Source organism: Protopterus annectens, chromosome 8.part0 (genome assembly GCF_019279795.1).
Source record: "Protopterus annectens isolate FY-2018-M chromosome 8.part0, PAN1.0, whole genome shotgun sequence".
Classification (NCBI taxonomy): domain Eukaryota; kingdom Metazoa; phylum Chordata; order Ceratodontiformes; family Protopteridae; genus Protopterus; species Protopterus annectens.
The window spans coordinates 859164869-859190462 of NC_056741.1; the positions used below are offsets into that span (position 1 = coordinate 859164869).

Consider the following 25594-nt stretch of genomic DNA (forward strand, 5'->3'; position numbering starts at 1 on the left):
TGTCTCTTGCCATTTACCTGTGACTTAGCACAGCTGTATTCTTAAAGTAGAGTACATTAGAACATTTCACAGGGAAGTATAAATGTCTGGCATACAGGAACCATCAGTCCCACTGTGAATACCCATATTATCAACTGTCCTAACATTCAAACAACTCTGTCAACATTTTCTGTTTGGTGACCTGATCTGCTATTTTGATTGCAAACAATCTGGAACTCCTACAGTCTTTACTTCCAATGCTTTCTGTGGAAAAAAAGCTCAAGATATCTAACCTCATGTGCGTTTTACCCTATGTTACACCATTATGCGCCTCAGGTTATCTGTTTAGTTTGGAGGTCATGCTTCTCTTCTGATCCCATAATTATCTGTACCACCTTTGCCCCAAGTACTTTTCTTTGTTAGGGCCAAATGATTTGCTTCTCTCCCACTGCAATCTCTTTGTGGTTCTCCAATTACATTAGTTCTGCTAGCATCTGATGCATGTCTCTGCTGTCCTGCTTAATGAGGATTCTACTGTTATTCTGTATCCATTCTGATATTGTTCTGTCACTTGCTAAGCTTTCCGATTCTGTTACTAAATTATTTCTTAGCTCCTGTATGCTTGCCAGTCTGTGAAAAATATGCATGTTTTTACACACTGCCTCACATAATAGGCTTTCTAAATGTTCTACAAGGAAACAGATCCAGTACTTATTATTAATGCCCAACCCTCCAGGCATGTCTAAAGGTCAGTTCTCTGTGCTTTCGCTTATTAACCTGGTGAACATGGACATCCTGAGGCAATGTAGCAACTGCCTCATGTACACCAATAACCCTCCCCTCTTACCTCCCACCACTAAGACCTGCAAGAGATGCACTTATATATCCAAACTGGAAGCCAACCACTCTCCAGCCAAGACCAAAATAGCTGGTCAAGAGGAGAAGGTCAACACTTACACCACACAACATGGAACACATAGCCCTCCAGAACACACACCAGCACTGCCTTCACTTACAAACACAAACCACACACTCACCTTTGTGGAAGTTCTCATAAAAATCTACCCAAATAGCAAAGACCTCCAAGGCAGAAACACACTCAACCACCACAACACAACACTAATCACGAGACACATAACTCTCCAAAACAGTGTGCCACTCAGCCAAAGCCCCTAAGGCAAAACAGCATGTCCAACAAACTAGTCATAGGTGACTCAATAGTGAGGCACACTGATGTCCCACTCACTAAATTGAATAAGGAGAAAATAACAGTCAGCTGCCTGTCAGGTGCCAGGATCCGCCACATAATGCACACACTCCGGTCCCTCAACAACAGGTATAAATATGACTCTGCCATTGTGCATGTGAGTGATGAATGACCTGAGATATACCTCCCTGGACTACATGAAAAGAGACATGGAGGAGCTCTCAGATTATGTAGCCCAGGCAGATATGACTCTAGCCCTGAGCAGCATCCTACCATCACCAGAATGATACCACAGTACAAGCAGAAAATTATTGATTTCAACAATTGGCTAAGTTTCTGGTGTCATTCTAAGAGGATCCCGTATCTGTCTGCCTGGGATGACATGATTGACAGACCTTGATGCTTTGCCAGAGATGGCCTGCATCTGTCACCCCTGGGCTTCCAGATACTGGCCAAGGCTCTTGCCACCCCTATAGTGCCTTTTTTAGGCAGTGTTCCAAAGACCAAATTACCACCGTAACAGCTACAAACAAATGCAATCTGGAGGTCATGCTGCCCAATGCGAGAAGTTTAAATCTCAAAATGCACTCACTCTAAGCACTCCTTAAAATGGAGAACATCAACATTTGTGCTGTAACAGAGACCTGGTTCAAGACAGCAGAAAGCACCCCTGCACTACCAGGCTATAACTCATTCCACATCTTTTGGCCCCAGAACTTGGAGATACTTCAGGTGCAGCTAACACTGGGTAAGACCGCAATTCAGGTTGTAGCCTGCTATAGGTCCCCAACCATGTCCCAAGACTTACACTCCACATTCCTAAGCACCCTGGAGAATATTAGGGTCCAACCTATTGCTCTCATACTGGGCGACTTCAACTACTCCTCCATTAACTGGGAAAACTACTCATGTACCAATACACTTGCCCAATGTTTCCTGGAATTCATTAATTCCAATGCCCTGGACCAGCTCATTCTTACCCCCACTTGAGGTAGCAAAATCCTTGACCTGGTCATTACTAACATGGGTGACCGTTGCTCTACACCAATAGTCAACTCCTCCCTGGTTAGATCCGACCACAAACTAATCACCTTGGAAATCCACATCCCTCCCCCCTGCAAAGGTAACCACCATGAAAAACTTCTCCAAAGCTAACTTTGGGCTCCTAAAAACAGAGGTGGCTAACTTCACAGCACCCATGCAAATGGAGAAAAGTTGCATGACCACCAAATCATACACCAATGCACTGTACGAACATGTACACAAATGCATGGATCTCGCCATACCCAATAGAACGAAGACACTGTCCTCCAAAATAAGGAAGCCAATCTGGTGGTCCTCTGCCATAAACAAACTCTACAACAGAAGGAGGAAACTGATTTGGAATAAGGTGAAGTCCCAAGACTGGAAAAACTCCCTTATCAGCCTCAACAAAAAGTTGAGATTCCTCAACAAATCCTCTAAAGCTAGCTATGAAAAGGGAATTGCAGCAGATAGTAAAGTCAACCACAAGGCCTTCTATAGTTATGTAAAGAATCTCCAAGGCAATATCCAGATTTGTTCTGAGCTACTGCACAATGGTACCATCTATACAGAGTCAACAGATATTGCCAATATACTGACCAACAGATTCAGTGCCAACTTTACTCCTCTCTCCTCCCCAAAGGACCAATCACAATACCAGTAGATTGCCAGGCACCCAGTATTACTGCTGCACAGGTTAAAACAGCACTGTTCAAGGCCAAGAATACAGCTTCTATGGGAACTGACAATATCCCTGGCTGCGTTCTACATGAACTACAGAGTGAACTGGCACCTCACCTGTGTGCACTGTTCAATCACAGCCTCACCTCAGGCTTTGTCCCAACCACAAAGGAGGAGTGACTACAGACCCTGAGAACTATCGCCCCATTAACCTGATGTGTCTGATATGCAAAGCTATGATAGGCATTGTCATGGACCTAATAAACAAGGTTATAGGGAATCTCCAAACTTTGGATCCCACACAGTTTGGTTTTGTGAAAGGTAGATTATGCCTGCTCAACTTGGTCGACTTCTTTGAGTCAGTCACCAGAGCTGTGGATTAAGGCAAGGTGGTTCATACAGCCTACCTTGATCTGGCCAAGGCCTTTGATACCATTCCCCAACCAGGAATCATAGAAAAACTCAGTAAGCTAGGCATCAACCCCTGTATCACTAGGTGGGTTGCAAACTGGCTCACAGATAGAACCCACAGTGTGAAAGTAGCTGACTCCAAGTCAGACTGCTGCTTAGTCATGAGTGGACTCCCACAGGGTTCAGTCCTGGGTCCTCTTCTGTTTGGTATTTACTTCTCTGAAGTCCAGGCCAACATGAAGGGACTCTGGCTGACAAAGTTCACAGATGATTGCAAGTTAGGAGCTATTATTTACTCCCCAAGTGATGTTGACATCCTATAGAATGGCCTCACTGAGAACAACGACTGCTAAAAAAAATCTGTCATCCCCTTTGGGAAAAACCCGGTCCCCATGAATTACCACATCAATGCTAGTCCACTGAACACAGAAGGCATTATAAGAGATCTGGGAACACAGGTTGACAGCAACCTCTCTTTTGATCACCACATTGCCACTGTGGTCAGAATGTCCTTCTATATGGCACATCTCATTTCTAAGGGTTTTGCATCCAGGAAGAAAGAGGTCATTGTCTCCCTCTACTCTTCCTTCATTAGGCCAATCATCAAGTGCAATGCCCCATTTGGCAGGTACCTCACTAGACACCTGCAACAACTGGAGAGGCCGCAAAAGTATTTCACAAAGAGGATCCTAGGCCTTGTCCTCTATGGACAGACTCAAAAAAACTCCAACTATTCTCTGTCTCATATCACCTGGTTAGATACTATCTCTGTTTGACTTACAAAGCCATGTCTGACCCAGCTTTGTTAGAAATGCTACATATAAAGAAATCCCAATCTCTCCACACCACATGCTCCAGAGACCTCAACGTCATTACCACAATCAACAGAATGTACTGGATGGACAGGTTCATAACCCAGAGACTGCTCATGCTATGGAATAGACTTCCAATACATATCAAGCAGAGCACCTTGCTGACCCTTTTCAAGAGAAATCTTGATGAATGGATAGGAAATAGAAACATCATCTCAGGGATAACTCCAGTGGCTCTACTCGACAGATGCACTGGGATCTAAGGTCGGGTGGCACGGAGCTAGGGTAATCCTATGACTAGGCTTGTAAATGCCCCAGGGCCATTAGCCTAGTACACACCTATGAACCTTTGAACCTAATAAGTGCCTGTTTTTGTTTAATTGAGTTGTCAGGGTAGACATACTAATCACTAACTGCAACTATTTTTAGAAGTGAATCATGAGAATGATGCAATAAAATGAATATAAGATTTACAAGACATGGACTTAAATCAGGAAAATACACTGGAATGCGCATCTGAGACAGCACTGACAAAGACTGTTGTTTCCCCAATTATTTAATTAAGTTACAAATCTAAGTTTACAAGGTAATTTTCCTCCACACTAAAGAACTGCTTTTATGTCTGTTAATTCTGGCACCATTTTAACCAAGCATCATCTTATAGAAAGTTATTCGAGTTATCCAGCGACCTTTCTCTGAAATTATAATTCATCTTATCTCCCTGATCAACTTACTTTTTATCTTCAAATTTTGTCCTCTAGTCACAACTTTCTTTTTGAAGGAAGCTATTGATTTAGGCTGTCTGGATTCCCATGAAGTACTTAATAATTTGGTGGTGGTAGTGGTGGGCGAGGGTATTCAGAAATAAATAGCATGGATTATTACAGGAAATAGTGATGTTAGCATCAAAACAAAGGGATGGGGTCAATTCTGAAACCCAATTTGCAAAGACCAGACAACTGGACAAATAACATGGTACTCATCCTATGCTAATGGCCTCAGAAATGAATGCAAATGAATGTCAAGATGCTATGAAAGGAATTGCATATAAAAAAATTAAAAAATATAGCATATAAAACTAGTGTTATGGGTTGTAGTGCTTGTCAATCATCAGCCTACTCCTTCCCAATTGCTTCATTTGTTCCAAATCACTAGTGTAAGGGCAACCAGGAGGAGCTGTCATTGAAACAGCCATTAGGGTGGTTTGAAGGTTTTTCTTCTTTTGGCCCTACCATTCCCATGAACATCCAGCTTGCAGAGCTAGAAGGACACATGCAATGGACTATCTACTCTGGTTGTCTTTCTATTCCACAAGGAATGCCACCAGAAGGCAATCCTGACCAATCCCTCTATCACAGAAAGCAGTTTCTCTGGTCTCCACCCAATATGTTCCTCACTTCCATAGGAAAGGTAAGCAGACCACACCCCTTCAGTCCTCTCCCTCCCTGCCTTGTTGTCCAGTGCTGGAGTTGCTAACTCAACCCTGGTCACCTGGGTCACATTAAGAGCTTTGTCTGTTTGCCTTATAAAGCCAGGCTTTCCACCTCTGTGAGATACCTCCGTATTTGTGATCTACCTCCAGTGCTCAATGTGTTGCTGTCAATTTCAATCAAACCCTGTACCTTGTGTCTATGATTTACCCTCCTCAAAACCCTGTTATTTTCTGTCTACTTATAAATAATTTTTTAAAAAAGACTCCACGAAAACAAACTTGCAAAACACAAAAACTGAACCACGACCAACCTGGAAACGAACCTTTTATTCACAAAATTGAAGCGCTTTTCGGCTCACTGTAGTTAGCCTTCTTCAGAATGAATTAAACAACAAATTGCACATTCTTTATATAGTAAAAAAGGCGTAAAATTTCAACAATTAAGTATCTCATTAAGCAATTAAGTATAAAATTTAAAACAATTTAGCGTTTTAAAGTGCAAGTGCATACTTTTCTCAGCTAGACTCAAAACACCTATCTCTACAAAACTAAAGATAGTTCAATGCACTAAAATACTTTTAGCAAAAAATGTTGAAATGAATAGTTATTCAGCCAGAATTTATCACAAAGTTACTTACTCAAACACTTTTCTTCACTTCTCAAGTTGTCATCCTTTTTACCAAAAGAAGGCGGTCATAAAAGGGCAATTAGTAAGAGCAGCCCGAATAGTTACTCTCGATTCTGAATTTGAGGAAGAATGCCTATTTTTAAAAGAGGCATTCATTAAAAGAGAGTATCCGGTGGAGCTCTTGGAAGAAATGATAGCCGAGGTTAAATCAAAGAGAGAAAGTAATATTTTTGAACCTTTATTGGCTAGCAAACGCCCTAGTACCGATAATTTGAACACTACCAACTTGAGAGGTGAAGATACCAATGTTTCAAAACACATTATTAATACTAACCTTAATAGGCTTAATAATTTTTCTACAACTTATGTTAAAGTTAGTCCTTTGTGTATTAACATCTTAAAAAATAATTGGAATGTGTTTAGAAACAACTCGAATTTACTAGATAAAATCGGACATACACCTAGTGTCATTTTCAAACGTGGCCGTAATTTAAAAGACATGTTAAAGTTTTGGGCTGCTTCTATGAAAAAGATGACTGGGATGTCCAAGTGTGAGGCATGTAATATGTGTAGACACATAAACGTCAATAACTTCTTCATGATAGACGGAATTAAGTATAAATTACTTAACAAGTACAGCTGCAACTCTAAAGATATTGTTTATTTAGCTAAATGCACCTGTTGTTCTGCCTTCTATGTAGGAAAAACTGAGCGGAGGCTCAGAGATAGAATTTACGAACATATGTATGCCATCAATCATAAGAAGGCTGACAACGCATTAGCGAAACATATTAATCTTTATACTGACCATTCATTTAAATTTATAGTGATCGATAATATTGAATGTAACCCTAGGGGGGTCCACACTCCTTTAAGCTACTGGAATTAGAAGTGAAATGGCAGGTTAAATTAGATGCAGGTAGGTTCCCTGGGCTGAATGATGCCCTTTCTATTGGTGTCCTTTTGAAATTAAAAAGTTTGGCGAGATAGGTTTTTAACACACTTAATATGTGTGTTTTAATATGTTTTTCATACATTACATACATCGTTTAAGTTTTGATTTCTGCATATTTTTAATACATTTAATGTCATATGAAGATGTACACTGGATGCATGTTCATGCTTATGTTTTATGTTAATCTTAGTAATTTTAGTGCATTGAACTATCTTTAGTTTTGTAGAGATAGGTGTTTTGAGTCTAACTGAGAAAAGTATGCACTTGCACTTTAAAACGCTAAATTTTTTAAAATTTTATACTTAATTGTTTAATGAGATATTTAATTATTGAGATTTTGCACCTTTTTTACTATATAAAGAATGTGCAGTTTGCTGTTTAATTTATTCTGAAGAAGGCTAACTACAGTGAGCCGAAAAGCGCTTCAATTTTGTGAATAAAAGGTTTGTTTCCAGGTTGGTCGTGGTTCCATTTTTGTACTTATAAATAATGAGTGATCAACTATTTCATATGCCCTGCCCATACGTAGCCTTTTCTTATGGGTTGGTTTAAAATATCAGTGACAGCATAATTTACCGTTAGCATGTTTTACCCTCTTCTGAAACCAGAGACAGCATCTGCTGTATGTCAACAACCCTCTCAAGTATAAAAAAAAATCATCAGATCATCAGTTTTACACATCTGGGTAAATCGTACATTTTTAAACTCCTTGAGGTTTTACTGTAGAGTTCAATAGTTATGGCGCTGAAGTTTATAAATGTTTTATCGTTATTACTGTGTAGTTATTACCGTCTTTCAATTAATTTAGATATTGTATACTGATTTTCTACCAATGCAAGTCCCATTAGCAACGTAAAAAATAAATAAGCAGACATACCAAAGCAATTTATTTTTTACTTGAAAAATGACAAGGAAGTAAGCAGGATAATGAGGGATTCACCAGTCTTTACTATGAAAAACCATCATACATTTACACCTGCAGCAGCTTCAACGTGCCCATGCATTTCACAGAGTAAGTGTCTGACAGCCTTGGGATTTGCTATAAAAATTAAAACAGAATTGGTTCTTGCTGCTGTTTAGACTTTTTAGCACTACTACTTGATAATTTCTGGAAATTTTGTTCCTATGTAGCCACTATGCTGTACGTTACTGCACCAGTTTTACTAATTGTCCTTTCATTATTTTTGGCCCAAACTGTTGTCACATGTCAGGTATGCACCTTTTAATGCCGGCCTGTAAAGCTTGTGTGATTCTTGTTCAAAGATTATTTATTGGGTTTGATAACTTTGGCAGCAGATGGGTCTTAGAAGGATGCTTTTCAGCCATAGGCCAGGATTACTTGTGACAGAAAAAAAAGACATTTATAAGATATTCATGAAGCATAGAGTGCACAAAGTTGTAATAAATTCACAAGTTGTAAAAAACATATAAATAAGGAGAGACAAAAATATATAGTGTTTCTATCAGGTAATGTTGAGGGGAAAATAATACACTATACACATACGCAACTCAAGAAATGCACATTGTTTCTTACACAGTAGCAAGGTAAAGTAAGATTTTTTTTTTATAATGCATAAAATGTGATGAATACTAGTTATCATTTGATAAATGACTACACTCAGGAAAGGTGCAGACAGGCATATCTTACAAATGGTTATGTAAAATTAATTTGGTTATAGATGGATGCTACAAATGTGTCTCTTTTCTGTTTTATCCTGAATGATTTGTATGATATACACCTTCTCATATCATTTGGGTATATGTACCATAGTTTGGCACCTAGGATTAAGAATGCTAGGTCAGTTGAAACTAGGTTATTGGTGGGTCTTTGAAGTGCAGTTGCACTGTTTGCATATGAATGGGACTGAGATGGTGTTTTTATTAAGAATGTCAGGCCAGGTGTAAGGCAGGTGTTGTCATTTACAGCTTTGTTTATTGTGTAAGCAGGTGAAGGAAGGGCAGCGCATTTTTGCCTATGAATTCATTCAGAATGATTAAGACCTATGAAGCAGTGTTCTCTTTGGGATGAAAAGAGGATAAAGCAACAGATTCCAGCTATGGGTTATAAGTCCTTAGTAATATTTTTTTCCTATGAAGCACTGAAACATAAACAAGGAAGGTAAGCTGTACTCTAACTGTGGTTGTGGGGTAATTTTGCTAATAGCTGCTGTTTTTTTTTTTCCTGGGGTGATGGAGTGATTGATCTTATTATAGGTATTTATGGTTGAATTTGTCTTGAATTTTATGTTTTTGATTTGTGTATCTTTTGGCAATTTGCTTACAAAGTTAAGTAGATCATAAAGGAGAACATTAAAACTTTCAGAAGATGACATCTAAAGCACCTTATGATGCGTGGCTCTAAAACTGTACAAAGTTGAAGCTATATAGACCAGCTGGCCAGTGAAATCATTTAAGATAGATTTTCAACATACTACATCAAATGGGGAAGACTGATTCATATATATATATATATATATATATATATATATATATATATATATAAATAAATATATGTATATATTTATATATATATATATATATATATATATATATATATATATATATAGGTCCCCTACTAAATCCTGAACGCACAGAATCCCTACTCCCAAAATACCGAGATGAAATGCCCAAAACCCCACATTACCGAAACACTGAAAGCTCGAAATTCAAAATTGCGAAACTAATACACACATACAGCACACACACAAACATACACACACCCTCCCCCATAACCAAACAAACCACCCTACACTGTGCCCCCCCACACCCCTACTTTATTATTCTAACTCCAAGATCGCACAAACATATACACAAGGCAAACTCACACCCACACCCACACATTACAGTCCCACACACACACACACACACACACACACACACACACACACACACACACACACACACACACACACACACATACACACACACACCACAGTCACAACACACACTTACACACACTAAAGCCTCTCATAAACACACTTACACACATACTTACCTGAACCGCAACACCAGAAGCGCTAACTCAAAATCCCTTAACATCAGGATTTTGAATTTCGGTTAGGGGTCGCCACAGCAGAACTCCGGTCCGCTAATGATTGGCAGTTGATTTTTACATGCTGAGTTGCCAGCCCTGATGCACAACCTTCAACGAAGGTACGCCCATTCACGCATGTCTCCACGCAGACGACGCTCTAGCTGAGAGTTGAACCGGTTAGAGTCTTACTGTGAGGCGACAACGCTACCGCAGCACCACCACCGCAGATCTTTTTTACAAATGGTCCTTACACTTTGCAAATCAGTTTCTCATACCTTCTGTGAAATATACAGCTATGAAGTCTGATCAGTATATAAACTAACTTTATGTACTTAGGTCATCTGAAGTACTTTCTGATGACACTGATGGTCACCAGATGGACTATTTTGACTTTCTCACAGTAACGTTACTTTACTTCCTGAAAATAGTCATTTTATAGGGTTTGCATATGGAATGTAGCATAACAGCAAACATTTTGTGTGTTGACATAACGAAGATTTGTGCTCCTTGGGCCAATGCTGAAAAGGTGCTTGTTTGCCCAGTTGGACTTTCCTGGTAAATAAATGGAAATAAATACATAATAAATGAGGAATTATAATATCATTTTGGGAGTCTTCTAGAATGACAGAGTTACTTGACATTGAATATTTCTTTTCTGTGGTCTGATGTGTGACTGGCGCAGTGCTGTAATATTACAGTGTGGATGCCTTTATATGTTGCAGAGTGGACAGCATTATGCATGACTGTGCAGACAGTGTTATGTATTACTGAACAGATACTGTTATGTCATGGAATTTTCAGGAGTTACACATAATGGAGTATGGATACCTTGTTATGCAGTACAGATATTAGCTACCATTTTCAGGTATGCAACATTCAACATGACATACAGAAGGCGTACACACTGGCTGAATTTATTTATTTTATTGCATCATTTGTTAATGATGTAAGTAGGATGGTGCATACACTTTCTTCAGCTACAACCCTGGACAGAATGGCATCAGTACATACAATATATGAATGCAATTTAGTGTAGCCTGGTCAATTTTTTGGAAGTGGGGGAGGCAGGGCATGGAGTACCTGGAGAACATCCTGGCAGACTTGGGGAGAACATGCAAACAGATAAACTACTGCATTCCATGAAAAGTTTAGATTAAGTTCAGTCATGCATGCTTCCTCAAAACAGCTGATAAGAACTTGTATCACAACAAATTCATGCTCCAAAAGCAGACTCTAACACCAAAGTATGTATGCAACAGTGGTTCAACATGAATTAGATACAAAGTTACCAAACTGAGCAGTTTCTAGGGTCACAGGTTGAAGGAGTTGTGCCAGGGTTGTTGTCTGACTTACACTGCTTTGTTTAACTAGTCAGTGTGTTCCCCTAAGAGGTTTACCTTTTAGTTTCGTCATTCCGTTTTAGCACTCATGCTTCTCTTCCATACTGACATCCGCAGTGCATTTAACTTCTCACATTTTTCCATGCTATACAGTGCCCAGTACCAGCTGTGAAGCTTTGCTTTGAACTGTGCTTAGACACAGGTGGTCTCCTCATTAGCTGAATAATGACAGTCAAGCTTTTCCGTTTACGGTTCTTCAGCAGTTTAGAGTAGCCACAGGGGAAACTGTTTTATGAGCATAGACCACAGAATAGCATATTACACAAGTTGTTATTTATTGTGGCAGTGACAATTTTGGTAGAAGTTTAGCACAGGAAAGAGCAATGGTTGTTGAAATAAACTGCACAGGGGAGAAACAGAATACTGAATTGTTTAGTTTTCCATGTGCGCAGTTTCCCCTGACCAGCATTCATAACATTCTGTTATAGAGCTGAGCTATGCTAGTCTGTATTTAGAAACGTGAAAACAATCTGGAACAAGTGAAACTCCAAGCTCCTAAATATATACTAGAAAGCCATCAGTAATATAACCTGTAATGAAAACAAATCTGTCTAAAGAGGTACTAATGAATCATTATGGGCCAAGAAGTTAAGTGACAACACTGAGACGGAAAGCGACTGTATTTTGTGCACGTTCCCTGAATCCCCACTACATGGATGTTTTAGTGACAATCTATGGTGAAGTGAGAGAGAGAGAAAGAGAGATGTGGGGGGGGGGGCGTGGGGGGCAGAGATCTCTGCTATAATATAGGATGACTAGTTTTTCATTGGTCTTGTAGCACAGATGAGTGAAAGACCTGTCTGGATAGGAAAAAAAAAGATAGAAAGAAAGAAAAACAGAGCTATGTGTTTGGATTAGCAGCACTGCCTTTTTCTCCTAGGTCATGTAATGTGACATGTGGTCTGTAATCACCAGAAAAAAATTGTTACCACTTTTTACTGGAAGAATAAAAACTTTCTCTTAATTTTGTATAAGGCATGCCTCAAAATAAAGAGCTATCCCTTCTACCGAAGAACAGCACAATAAAAAAAAAATGATTCTTGCTGCAGAAACTGGGCTACCAGGAAGATGAGTCACCGCAGTGCAAGATGTGATCCATTTTTCATCAATAGTCAGATGCCATGCTGTATATATTACTGCAGAACTGATGAAGAAATATTCCATCCTGTAATATGGGACAAAATCTTACTCTGGCTTAACATGAGTGCTTCTAGGAATAAAATCATATAAGTCTGTTTCTGGATAGTGTGCAGATGTGCACAATGTGAATCTGGTCCCATAGCATAGAGGTAAAAAGCCCTTACTTTGTCCCAGATGAACAAGTTTGATTAATAGAAAGGGTGCTGGAGGAACCAGGTGTGGAATAATTGGAGTGGGCAAAGGATGCTGGTTCACCTGTCCTGGTAGGAGGGATGTAGTCTGTTTCATTACAATAAACTGAACAGCCTGCTGAGCTATGTAATCCATGAGTTGCTTGGACAAGAATTTGCTTATCTGCACACCATGCTTGCATCTCCTGGTGGCAGTCATCGTGGAGCTTACAAAGCTGCCGTGGGGGAGCGGGATGAAGGGGCTCCAGCAACCTCAATCTCCTCCCTGTCCTGAGACTTGGGTCAAGTACAGCTCAGGGTAGGCTAAAGGAGGTCCAGTAGACCAGTTGAACATGGAGAACTGGTGTCAATTGATAGTTAGCTGCAGAGAGATGGGGAGAAAAAGGATGTACACAATGTGAGTAGCACTGCCTATTGTTGAATGACCTAGAATGTGAACTTCAGTCTACACAGTGTGGTAAAGCATGGTAAAAATGAGCTCTGAAAGGTGATGCTGGCATAACCATGATCCACAACTAATTCTTCCCCTCATCCTCCACTGTTATGCCTATCTTCTGTATAATTAACAAAGAGGCTGTTTCTCTACTCCATTGCTTAAGTCTGAGAGAAGCACATTGAATAGTACTGGACCCAGGACAGAGCCCTGTAGTACTCAAGTATTAACCTTCATAATTCCTGTCATCGTCCTTTTCTCCATGACCCTGTTTTGTCTTACTGTTCAACCAAGCAGCTGTCCTGTTCCTCAGTCGTGATATTACCCTAAAACCTTCTAGTTCTACTGTTAGTCTCCTGTGTATGATTGAGTCAAATGTCTTGCAGAAGTTCAAACAGACCAATTCTCCTTGTATTTCTTGTCAAGTTCATCTATAACCAATCATAAAACTTTGCTTTTCTTTTCAGCCCTTCTCCTAGTTCAATTTCTTGCCTTTGCTGGCCTCAGCATCATTGTTGCATTTCAGTTTACCTTCTTGTGTTATGCCTCCTCCATTACCCTTACCCATTTTTCCACCTCTTTCTGGCCCTATGTCGTGCCCTAATTTGTTGACCCACATTTATATATAGCTACATTGGGATTCTTCTTTATTTGTCTTTTTTACTTCTTTCTCACACTCTTGACCATAACCTTAAATGTTCTACCCCGACCAATTTCTATAGCTTGTTTTTACTTCTTTCTCACACTCTTGACCATAACCTTAAGTGGTCTACCCTTGACCCATTTCTATACCTTGTTTATACCTCATTTTTTCCCATTCCCCTGACACATTCTATTCACTGTCCTCCCAGCACAACATAATACAGTCTTCTAAGAATCCCTCACTGTTATCTCTGTTTTTGCACCCCCCATATATACATGTACATACACACACACACACACACACACACACACACACACACACACACACACACACACACACACACACACACACACACACACACACACACACACACACACACACACACACATGAGCACACACACACACACATGAGCACACACACAAGTAATTGCATAATCACTACTGGCTGATGGTACCTTAATCTAGACACACCTGAACCCCTCTGGATAGGGCCATATGCAGAATTATATCCTTTCTGGTACAAGCCCATATGAGTTGCCAGACCCCCCCCCCCACCTTGGTGTAAGATCCCAATCTACCCTGGAGCTTAGAGTTTCCCATTATGCTCATTCTCTTAGCAGATTTACCCCCTCCCCGAATATTATCCTCTTCCTTCTACTCCATTATTTTATTCGGTCATCCAGTTGTAATCATTTTTCCTTTGTAGGTCTGGGGATGCTACACTCCATCAGTTTACAAGTACTCATCCTCTTCCTCTTCCTTTATCTTAAATGCCAGTGTGCGTATCCTACGTTCTGACTCTGCTAATTCCCTTGTCCCATTCATGGATGTTCCTTCTCCTCATGTCTAACCTCACAACTGATGACTCCCTTTAAGTAGGTTGCTACTCTACCTTCTTTGTTTCCACCTGTCATTTGTAAACGATCCATACATAGGAATGTCTATATTCCTACATACTTGATATTGACTCTGATTTCTGAGATAGTAGAAATGCTGAGCTCCCCTCTTGTATTACTTCTCATAGCATGGTCATCTTCCTACCACACTTATTGTACTTCTAAGTAATACTATCCAGTCATGATTTGAGTTAGCCTTGTTAGTTCTTCTTCTGTGTTCTGAATATCATTTTACTTTCAATCTACTGTCTAAATACCCCCTATTCCATCTTAGTTCAAAGGTGCAGTCATTGAGATGCATGCATAAAACCCAGCACTAAGCACCATTAAGTGCTCCAACTTTTCTTGGCTTCTCCCAATTTTCAGACTTCCCTTTCTCCTTCCCTCCAGTGTAAGACATAGCCCTCATGTAAGAAAGTGACAAGTGATAACAGGCAAACATGCATAAAACCTTTATAACTTGAGTCAATGGAGAGATTTTGCCCCTGTCAGACAACATAAGGTCATTTTCCCTTTCCATGCTGGACAATGTACATAAATGGCAGCATACGGAAAAGTCCATCTCAACAAATCACAGGCAGGAGACTCCTAAGTGGTGAATCATAAGTAGGGGATAGAAGTAACATAATTTTCTTTTAGGTACCCATACTAGTAGTGCAAGAGAAAAGGTGTCTTACTTGAAAACTTCATCCTCAAGGCAGTTCAAGATACTGAGAACACAGTTAATTCTACAGAGAGCTTGTATTTCAAAATTCACAAAATCTGGACCACTGTGCAAAATTGTAATCAATGGGAAATTATTGGTTCTGTGAGGTGCTCCTGCAAAGCATGAAATACAAACTCTATTGATTTTATAGAAACAGCCAATTACAAATAAGTTAGATCACGGTGACACAACAGCTATTATCTGAACAAAAAAGCACTCTCAAGTCATCTTCAAGACTGAACTGAAGAAGGTCAGAGAGAAATGGAGTTTTTTCTGCCTAAAATAGTGTAGCTAGCAGCTGTAGCATAGTTTCCCACCCTTTCTCCCATTGGTGTCTTTTTCTTATACTTGGTAGCTTTGCAGTTGCCCACCCCTACTGTAAATTTGATCTGGGACACTCTTCCCAGTCCAGTGTCATTAGCTCATTCTACCTAATACAGAGAGAACATTTGGGAAGGCCAACAACCTTAGTTTCTTAACCTTGAATTATCTTTCTATCTTTTCTCCCTTTCCACTTTACTAAAAAAAAAAAAAACTTTGTTCAGCTGCTTTTACAGTATTTGTGTTTCCTCCTCCACTCTATCTCTTCATCTTGGTTTTTCTACTGCTTGTTCTGCTGCATTTATTACTGCTTGTTTTTAGCCTGTTTAAATTTTAAGTGTTATTCTAAGCCTCTTAGTTTTGGTTTAAGCACTTGGGCTTTAGGCCTACCCCCTTAGCTCTCCCTGGCCTCTCTCCCTCAGATTCTGACAAATAAAGATGGACAATTTCCTATGGGTTCTCCTGCCAGCCTGGTTGATATGGGCATCCTGAGACAGTGTAGCAACTGCCTCATGTACATGGACAACCATCTACTACTACCACCTAGGAGCACAATTTGTGAGAGATGCAATCACATAAAGAAGCTAGAGTCTATGCTCTCTGCCTCACAAGCCAGTATATATGGCACTGAGAAGGTTGTCAACACAATCACTAGACCTCAATCACAACCCAAAACTACACAACACACACACCCACATATGCGGAGGTTCTCAACAAAAAGAAACCAAAACAAAGGAGACCTCAGATGCAAAAACACATGAGAACTCTACATCCCTCTACACCACATACCATGCATAATCCACACACCAGTGTCTCACAACCACTATGGCCTAACCATAAACCCAACATATTAATCATAGGAAACTCCATTGTGAGACGCACAGATGTGCCTCTCACCAGGCTGGATAAGGAGAAAGTCACTTCGTTGTTTGTCAGGTGCCAGAATCAACCATATCACACACACACTCAAGTCTGTTAACAATAGGTACTGTTATGTGTGTGTGTGTGTGTGTGTGTGTGTGTGTGTGTGTGTGTGTGTGTGTGTGTGTGTGTGTGTTAATTCATGGGTCCATATATAAGTCTATTTGTATGTCTATTAAAACTTGGAACAGGCACAGAAATAACATACATGACATAGTTTATGCATAAGATTATTTCATTTCTGATACAGTGTTATTATCTTACATATTTCTTTTAAAAGACAGCTTTTGCATAGGATCATAGGATCATTGGAGGTTACTAAGCTATTGGCCCTAAGGCCCTTATAAGCCTAGCCAAGAGTTTAGCCCATGTTTAGACAAGTCAGTACCCAAAGCCCCTGTCCAGCATGGACACAGATGGAATCCCAGGGGTGTATTTTCTGTTTCCCATCCAATTATCCAGGTTGCACTTAAAAAGGGACAAAGAGGTACTCTGCTTGACGTGAAGAGGGAGTCTATTCCACAGATGGGGGAGTCTCTGGGACACAACTCTGTCCCACCAACAAGTCCTATTGATATCACAGACCAGGTTGAGGTCACATGTACGAGTTGCTCAAGTGGAGCTTGACTTGCAGCTATGCAGCAGTCCCATCAAGGCAGGGTCTGAGATTGTTTTGTATGCCAGACAGAGGTCAACTCTGAGGGAGTCTATATGAAACTGAGTAGAGGGACAGGGCTTTTAGCCTATCATTATAGGGTAGATGTTTGAGGCCCTGGATTCTCCTCATGAGGAACCTCTGTGATCTCTCCAGCTGCTGCATGTGCTTTGCAAGGTACATGCCAAAGGGGAGATTGTGCTCAATAATTGGCCTTATAATGGAATAACACAGGAATGTTATGACCTCTTTGTCCCTGGATGAGATACCCTTACTTATGAGATGGGCCATGTAGAAAACTTTCCGTACAATGGAAGCAACATGGTGGTCAAAAGTCACCTGGATGCCCAAATCCCTCACTACTGATTGTGTACTTAGGACATTGTTATTAATGTGATAATATGTGGGGATGTCACTCTCCCCAAAGGGGAGGATGATGGATTTTTTGGCATTCAGCTTGTTTCTGGCTCCAGTCATTTGTTTGGGTGAGACTGTCTTGGAGGACATTCACATCACTTGGGGAATTGATGACTGCACCCAGCTTGCAGTCATATGCAAACTTGTTCAGCCATAGCACACTGGTTTTGGCCTGCACCTCATAGAAGTATATCCCAAATAACAGAGGCTCCCAAGACCGATCCCTGGGGTACACCGCTCGTTATGGGTCTACTGCTTGAGGTGGCTTCCCCTATTTTGATAAGGTGGGTTCTATCAATGAGCCAGTTTGCTACCCATCTGGTAACATATGGATTGATGCCTAGTTGAGAGAGTTTATCTACTATGCTTGAGTGGGGAACAGTGTTGAAGGCTTTGGTCAGGTCAAGGTAGGTGGTGTGCACCATCTTCCCCTCATCCATGGCTGTAGTGACTATCTCAAAGACACACACACACACATACACACACACACACAGTTTATTTTGCTTGAGATGAGATGATAATGCAAATATTTCTAATTCAGAGTTCAAAAAATCTAGGTTGGGTGTACAGTACAATCAAGCAATATAAAAAAAATCTCTGTTTAGATTTAATGAATAAATCTTACTGATTTTACTACTCAGAGGTCTTCAAATGTATACTCCCTTTCTGGAGTTGGGCAGCTATTTTCCATGGTGGTGTACTAGTTTTGTGTATTGCTTGTCATAGGTTCATAGGTTCATAGGTAGGTACTAGGGTATTGGCCCTAGGGCCTATATAAGCCTAGCCAAAAAGGTACCCTGGCTTTCGCCATCCATGAAAATTATTCTCCTGTGCCCCTCTTGAGCAGAGTCATAGAGGTGATCCCCGGGGTGAATTTCCTATTTCCCATCCAATCATCAAGATTTTTCTTGAAGAGCACTAATGAGGAGCTTTGTTTGATATAGACAGGTAGTTTGTTCTGGAATATGGGAAGTATCTGAGACAGGAATTTATCCCTCCAGCATGTTCTGTTTATTGTGGTGACAAGGTTTAGGTCCCTAGAGCATGTAGCTCAGAGGGATTGGAATTTCTTTAAGTGGAGCATGTCCAGCAGCTCTGGGTTTGACATAGCTTTGTATGTTAGGCAGAGATCGCCTCTCAGTAGGTGATATGTGACGGAGTAAAGCTGGTGCTTTTTGAGACAGTCTGCATAGGGCATCTGTTTGAGGCCAGTAATCCTCTTTGTGAGGTATTCTGTGGTCTTTCTAGTTGTTGTAGATGTCTTATGAGGTACATACCAAAAGGGGCGTTGTACTCTATAATGGGTCTAATGACTGACGAGTAGAGGGGAGCAATGACCTATTTTCTCCTGGATGAGAAACCTTTTGTGATGTGGTGTGCTACATAGAAGGATTTCCTAACTACTGTGGTGATGTGATTATCAAAGGAGAGACTACTGTCCACCTGTGTCCCAAGGTCTCTTATCACACATTCGGTATTATGTAGACTACCACCTATGTGGTAGGTCATGGATACAGAGTTTTTACCAAAGGGGGTGACAGTGCACTTTATGGCATTGAGGCCATGGCTTTGACACCAGGCATCTGTCTCAGTGAGGCCCTTTTGTAGAATGTCCACATCATTAGGAGTTTTGATTATGGCTCCTAGTTTGCAGTCACCTGCGAACTTCGTTAGCCAAAGATCTTCTGTGTTAGCCTGTACTTCCAAAAAGTAGATACCAAACTGGAGAGGACCCAGGACTGAACCCTGTGGTACTCCACTTGTCACTGGTCTGAAAGTTGGATTTGGAGTCTGCTACTTTCACAGTGTGGGTTCTGTCAGTGAGCAGGTCGGCAACTCATCTTGTGACATAGGGATTTATACCTAGTTTAGTGAAATAGGCATATTGAAAGTTCTGAAGGCTTTTGATTCATTGCAAAATGGGAAGTGCTGAAATAGCTTCAAGTAGTAGAGGAAATCATATGAAGTGATATCTCACAGGTTTAACCTTTGCAAGAATGTTCCGGATCTGACACGGATCTCATTCTTTTCATGTCATTGCATCTGATTGCTTTGTCAAAGCTTCACCTATTTCAGCACAAAGATGAAAACTTGTGATGTTCTCTTTGAATAGGACTTCATGCACAAACGATATGAATCAAACCTATATGAATAAAGGTCCCTTTCCAAACAGTGCAGATTATAAATATATAAATATATATATATATATAGAGAGAGAGATAGAATTAAGATCTAATTTGTCATCTTGCTTTTGAGAGAGGAATACAAATTATACTTGTTTACTTCTTTAATAGACCTCTCGCAGAGGGATGCACCTTACATAATATATGAAATAAATTAAGCTGTAAGATAACAGAACATTGTTGGGATTTGTAATTTTTCCAGTCATCTCAAAACTCATTCCTCAGCTCATGTATTCTGTCCTTAAATATGCATGTATTTATACATGTATGAATATTTATTTTAACAACAGACCCCATATAATGGGCATGATAAAAACACATAACTGGTACAGTGTGTAGAACAATTTAAGTTCATTCTTGGCACATCATCAAAGCTACAAAAATTCCTCTAACCTCTCAGAATGCACACTAATTGCTAAAATCTAAAGCACAGGCTTGCATTTTGCAAACATAAAACATACATACTAATAACCAAACAGAACAAGCTATTACAGCCAGTCATAACAACCTCTTAAACCCAAATCTTCACTCAATAGAAAATTTTATTCAAACATAAAAATATAAATAATGGATAAATACAATATGCGAGAGTTTAATTTATGTGACACATGAAATATTTTGTACTATGCCATCAGTAAACTTGATTTGTGATTTATGGCATCATGAGTCATCATGAAACGTGTTCCTTAAACCTACAGAACAAGATATGTTGTGTTCTTCTTCTTTTGGCTTTTCCTGGTTAGGGGTCGCCACAGCAGAACTCCATTCCGCTAATGATTGGCAGTAGCTTTTTATGGTACCGAGGTGCCAGCCCGACACCCAACCTTCAATGAAGGCATGCCCATTCTACACATGTCTTTCGAACAGCACTCAACCACGAGGAGGAAATGCAGACTCTACACAGATGGCACTCCAGCCGAAAATCAAACGGGAGAACCTCTTGCTGTCAGGCGACAATGCTACCGCTGCACCATATATACCTCAAAATTCTGAAAATCAGATTTGCAGAATTGTCAGGCTCATATGTTAAAGTTAGTTTGGACAAACTGTTTACGTATGAAGAATGTCACCTGTAGTTTCTTCTTGTGAAGAAAAATCTGCTTTAAATAAATCAATTTCTTCTCTTGCACAGGTCACCGCTCATTGTTTGCTGTGTGTAGTACTCTGTCGATACTTCTTCCGTGGCTATGTCCACTGGTACTGTTTTAAGAAGTTTGCATGGCTGCATTCTCAGAACCTTCTAGATGATAAAAATGGGATTTTAAAATCTTTTTTTGATAGAGGTTCAGTGTTTGGCCCCTCTGCTGCAGAGGTGAACAAAAAGTGTGATATAAGAGACAAGCTGATACAAGGCATCAAGATTTTTCAGAACTCTTTTTTCATATTATTCAAGGATTTTTTTTTTCCTCATCCAAGATTGGCAAAAACTATTCTAACAGTCTTAGCAGAATTCAGGTAAACAGACATTTAACAAAAGGCAAGGGTGTTCCAAAAAAGTATCAAACCTCCTAAGGACAACCCAACAAGTCTGACTGTCCATTCAAGAGACCTTGCAACCCACTCCTACTCTGGCCCCTTCTTCTTCTTTCAGAAAGTCTAAAATCTCCATTTTTCTGTTTGACAACAAAATGTTTCAGACAAATATGTTCTGAAGATTATTCATCAAGGTTACACATGGCAGTGGCAGGACATTCCTCCCTTCCAGTGGGTCATTCCTCATCCTCGATATCAGACTCTGTTTGCACCTGTTCTCCATCATGTACTGTCCCAAGGGGTAATGAAACCAACTCTTCCTTCCTTCCGAGGTGGGGAAGGGTTTTTATTTAGGAATATTCATAGTGGCAAAGAAAGAAAATGCTTGTTGACCAGTTACAGACCTTTCTTTACTAAACCTATTTGTGATAGTGCCCAAATTCAAAATGATATCACTTCATAATATGTTACCTGTTCTTCCTCTTTCAAATTCCTGGTAACACCAGATTTAAAGATGTGTATCACACCCCTATTCATCCAAACTTCAGATGTTTCTTAATGTTGTATATGTGTCTGGATGATATTATCAGTTCTGTGCCTTATCCTTTGTGAATACTCTTGATGCAGTGGATTGTCCAAAGTGTCTAGCTCCAGTCGTGGCTCATTGCAGACTACAGGGTTATCCATTTCAGATGGCTTGCTATCTTTGCAGTAGAACAAGATATGTTGTGTATCACTCATCAAGCCCTCACATCTCCATCTGCTTTCCTCATTAATATGGGTGTTTTTGTTTTTTGTTTCTCAGAATAGCCTTCTGCATATTCCTTATATATGTCCACAGGCAGTTATCTATAACTAGTCCTTTTTTTCCAAGACTCTGGAACACTAACCCAGCACTAAACAGATCCAGAAAACAGCAATGGTGATACTTACTGTGGAAGTGGCATTTACATAGCTATTACATGGAAGTGTTGCCAAGAGCTCACTTCAAAGTATGGCTATCACAGTTTCAAAGGGCCGGTGATTCTTTTTTTATCAAAATGTGAATACACTCAGGTCATTGCATAGTATGATCCTGTCAACAGTATTTCTGCATTATTATAATTAATACTCAGGTATATCTGCATTATTGTAATTAATACTCAGTGTATATTTGCATTATTACAATTAATACTCAGTGTATATCTGCATTATTGTAATTAATAGCGTATTTCTGCATTATTATAATTAATACTCAGTGTATTTCTGCATTATTATAATTAATACTTAGTGCTGCAGACATTTAGCTGGCTTTAATTCATACTGTGTTACAGTATTTAAGTTCCAGGGGTATAGCTTTATGCATGAATTTTTTATCAGACTATCAAAACTTGTTTCTTTTTTTTTTCTTAGCATTTATAGGTCCATGGGAGGATCATTCTTTATAATGAGGTGAAGTTATACAAGTATGTAGTATGTCTTAACAGCAGTCGTGCAAGGTACTTACTAAATAAATAAAAAGCAAATCATACCAGCTTCGCAAAAGAGCTTCACATGTCAATGAGTCTAATAGGAAGCCAACAGATGGCATGCAAATATATAAAACACACAGACATTTAGACGGAGTCAGCTGCTATTTCAGCTATCGTGTTCCCTTGCAGTCAAAAAGATGATTTGTATCTTCTGGTAAGGACACGTTATCTTAGTACATTAACACTCTGCACTTCACTGAGATTGACAGAGAGCAAACACTGCTTACACGTAAGAAATACTTGACTCTGCCAACCTGATAGTCCTAGAATGTGTTTCCTTTTCTGACAGATGTTAGCTCTGCAGAAACTTTAGTGAAGCAAAGTTCCCCATAGTTACAGAGGCAATTCTTCATATTCTCCCTGTGCTCTCAACTGCCATTTTACATCTTAAGAAGTGTGTGGTTATCACACAAATTGATTTATGGTGATTAGAATAATACAATTCCATTATCATGTGATGAAATTCCAGGGGTTAGGCTAGTGAATGTAAATCAGGTTTCTAGACATGATAGCAATATCGCTGCCATACTACAGTCTGCCTACAGAAAGCAGTTTCAGCAGGTTCCAAATCACGTCAGAATATTATAAATATACTACAGAAAAGAAGCAATGGAAAAGAAAGAATTAGTAATATGAGTGACAATAACAAACTCCGTACATGTGCGTTTATCTTTATTATATTTAATACATTTATCACTGCATTTATCTGTGCTCAAGGAGCTCAGATTGCATAATGTTACTGGATTTTCTACTGAAACCAGGAAGCAGTCTGTCATAATTACTGGTGTACTATTAGAAAACATTCTGCACAGTGGCCAGCAGGGGGCTATGCAAGCAGGACAAGGTGACAGATCTTACAGGTTGCCAAGTCATGTACTGAACCAGAAGTACTCTGTAGCAGTGCCTCCAGGTTCAAAGGGGTAGTTTTCTTACCGTACTTCAAAGCCCCTCTTTTAAGGATCATAAAACTTGATAAAATTAGTGATAAAAGGGAAGGAGTGTTTTAGGATGAATAGGAAAAGGTCCTACCATTTCAAGTCACATGCACTTTAACCACAGATGCATGTGCTTGCTTACTTATTGAACCTGACATATACAAAGAGAACAGATGCAAAAAGATGCTAGCAAAAAGGTTTGATTAAAGGCATATCTGGCATATTTAATTCAGACTAAACTATTGTTTGAAAGAAAAAATGCACTAATCAGCTGTGATATCATACTAGAGGAAAATGTATGGTAAGTGGTAAGATGAAACTGAGATGTAGCACGGTCTTTGTTTCTATGTACAATCCTTAGGTGATAAAATCTGAGATGAAAATCAATAAATCTGCTAAAAGTAAGCTCAGCTGCTTGCATTTATTTTACTTTTAAAATTAATGTCCCATATGTTATCTAGAGTCTTCAAAAGTAAAATCCACAGGGAGTAGAGACTCCTAAGGAAGCAAAACTGTTTTCTCCCCTTAATTGAAAAGGGATGATGGAGCAGATTGCATTCCTGAAATACCGCTGCTGTTGCTGTTTAGTTTGGGCCAAAAGTAATGTAAAAGGAAATTTCTGTGACTAAAAAGATTAAAGCAACGCAAGGGGCAGAAGACCTGGCAAGAACCCATCCCCTCTGATTTCAAGAAAATCTACTTTATTCCTACCAGAAATTGTCAGGCATGACTTCTCTCACATTTTATTTCTCCTCCCACTCATGGGGAAATTAGAACATAAATTTTATTTAAGAACTTTTGTTTCCTAAGTATTACTTTTCATCTTTGGGGAGCGGGTAAAAAGGCGGGTCCGGCAAATGAACCTGTAGGACATTAAACAATAATTGATGGCCTATATTGTAGGAGGGATTAGGAGTTCGCCCTTCAAACTCACACTGCTTCTTCAACAGCTGGCTTACTTTTGGTTCAAGCACTGCACTAAGCGCCATAGCACCCCATTTCCCTGTACAACAGAACTGAGACTTCTTAAAGCGCTGGTTCCCAAGAGGTAAGAGCATATAATGTGTGTGCCACATGCAATGTTTTCTTTCAGAAAAAAAAAAAAAAATAATAAAATGTTTATAAAAAGGGAGATGGGAGGGATAAGGGGTGGCATGAGGTATGCAGAACCATATCATGTTATGATTTTGCTCCATGCATTTAGCATGATGTTAAACTTCAGAATTTCAATTTTGTAATTTGATGTCAACAGTGGTCATAGTTGTACTGTTCAGATTTAGAAATTCAGTGGGGTAGTACATTTACTGAAGGGTCAGCACTCCTTGTGAAGACTACAACTTGTTTAATTTTGTGTGTTCTTTTGTTATTACAGCACAGGATGGTAGACAACTCCAGTACACAAAGAAACAACTCGTGCTTTGAAACGGTTATCTCAACTGGAACATTTCGCAATGGATCGAACACCAGCTTGCTTCCAGAGCGAGATCTGGAACTTGCCAAGGTGGAAGTTGCAGTCCTGGCTGCAGTTTTTGTGCTGGCCACTTTTAGCAACTTGGTGGTCCTTTATGTCCTAATCAAGCGCAGGAAATATAACACTCCAATGCATG

General features: G+C 39.7%; 1 protein-coding gene across 1 annotated transcript in view; it reads left to right on the top strand.

Annotated features, from left to right (window-relative positions):
• LOC122809114 (vasopressin V2 receptor-like) overlaps nt 1-25594 on the top strand; it is a 133364-nt gene that overhangs the window by 80596 nt on the left and 27174 nt on the right. Inside the window, exon 2 of the mRNA XM_044080363.1 lies at nt 25360-25594. This exon is cut by the window's right edge and continues 690 nt beyond it. Within this exon, the coding sequence (XP_043936298.1) occupies nt 25366-25594 (229 nt within the window). The 5' untranslated portion in view covers nt 25360-25365. The remainder of the gene's footprint in view (nt 1-25359) is intronic.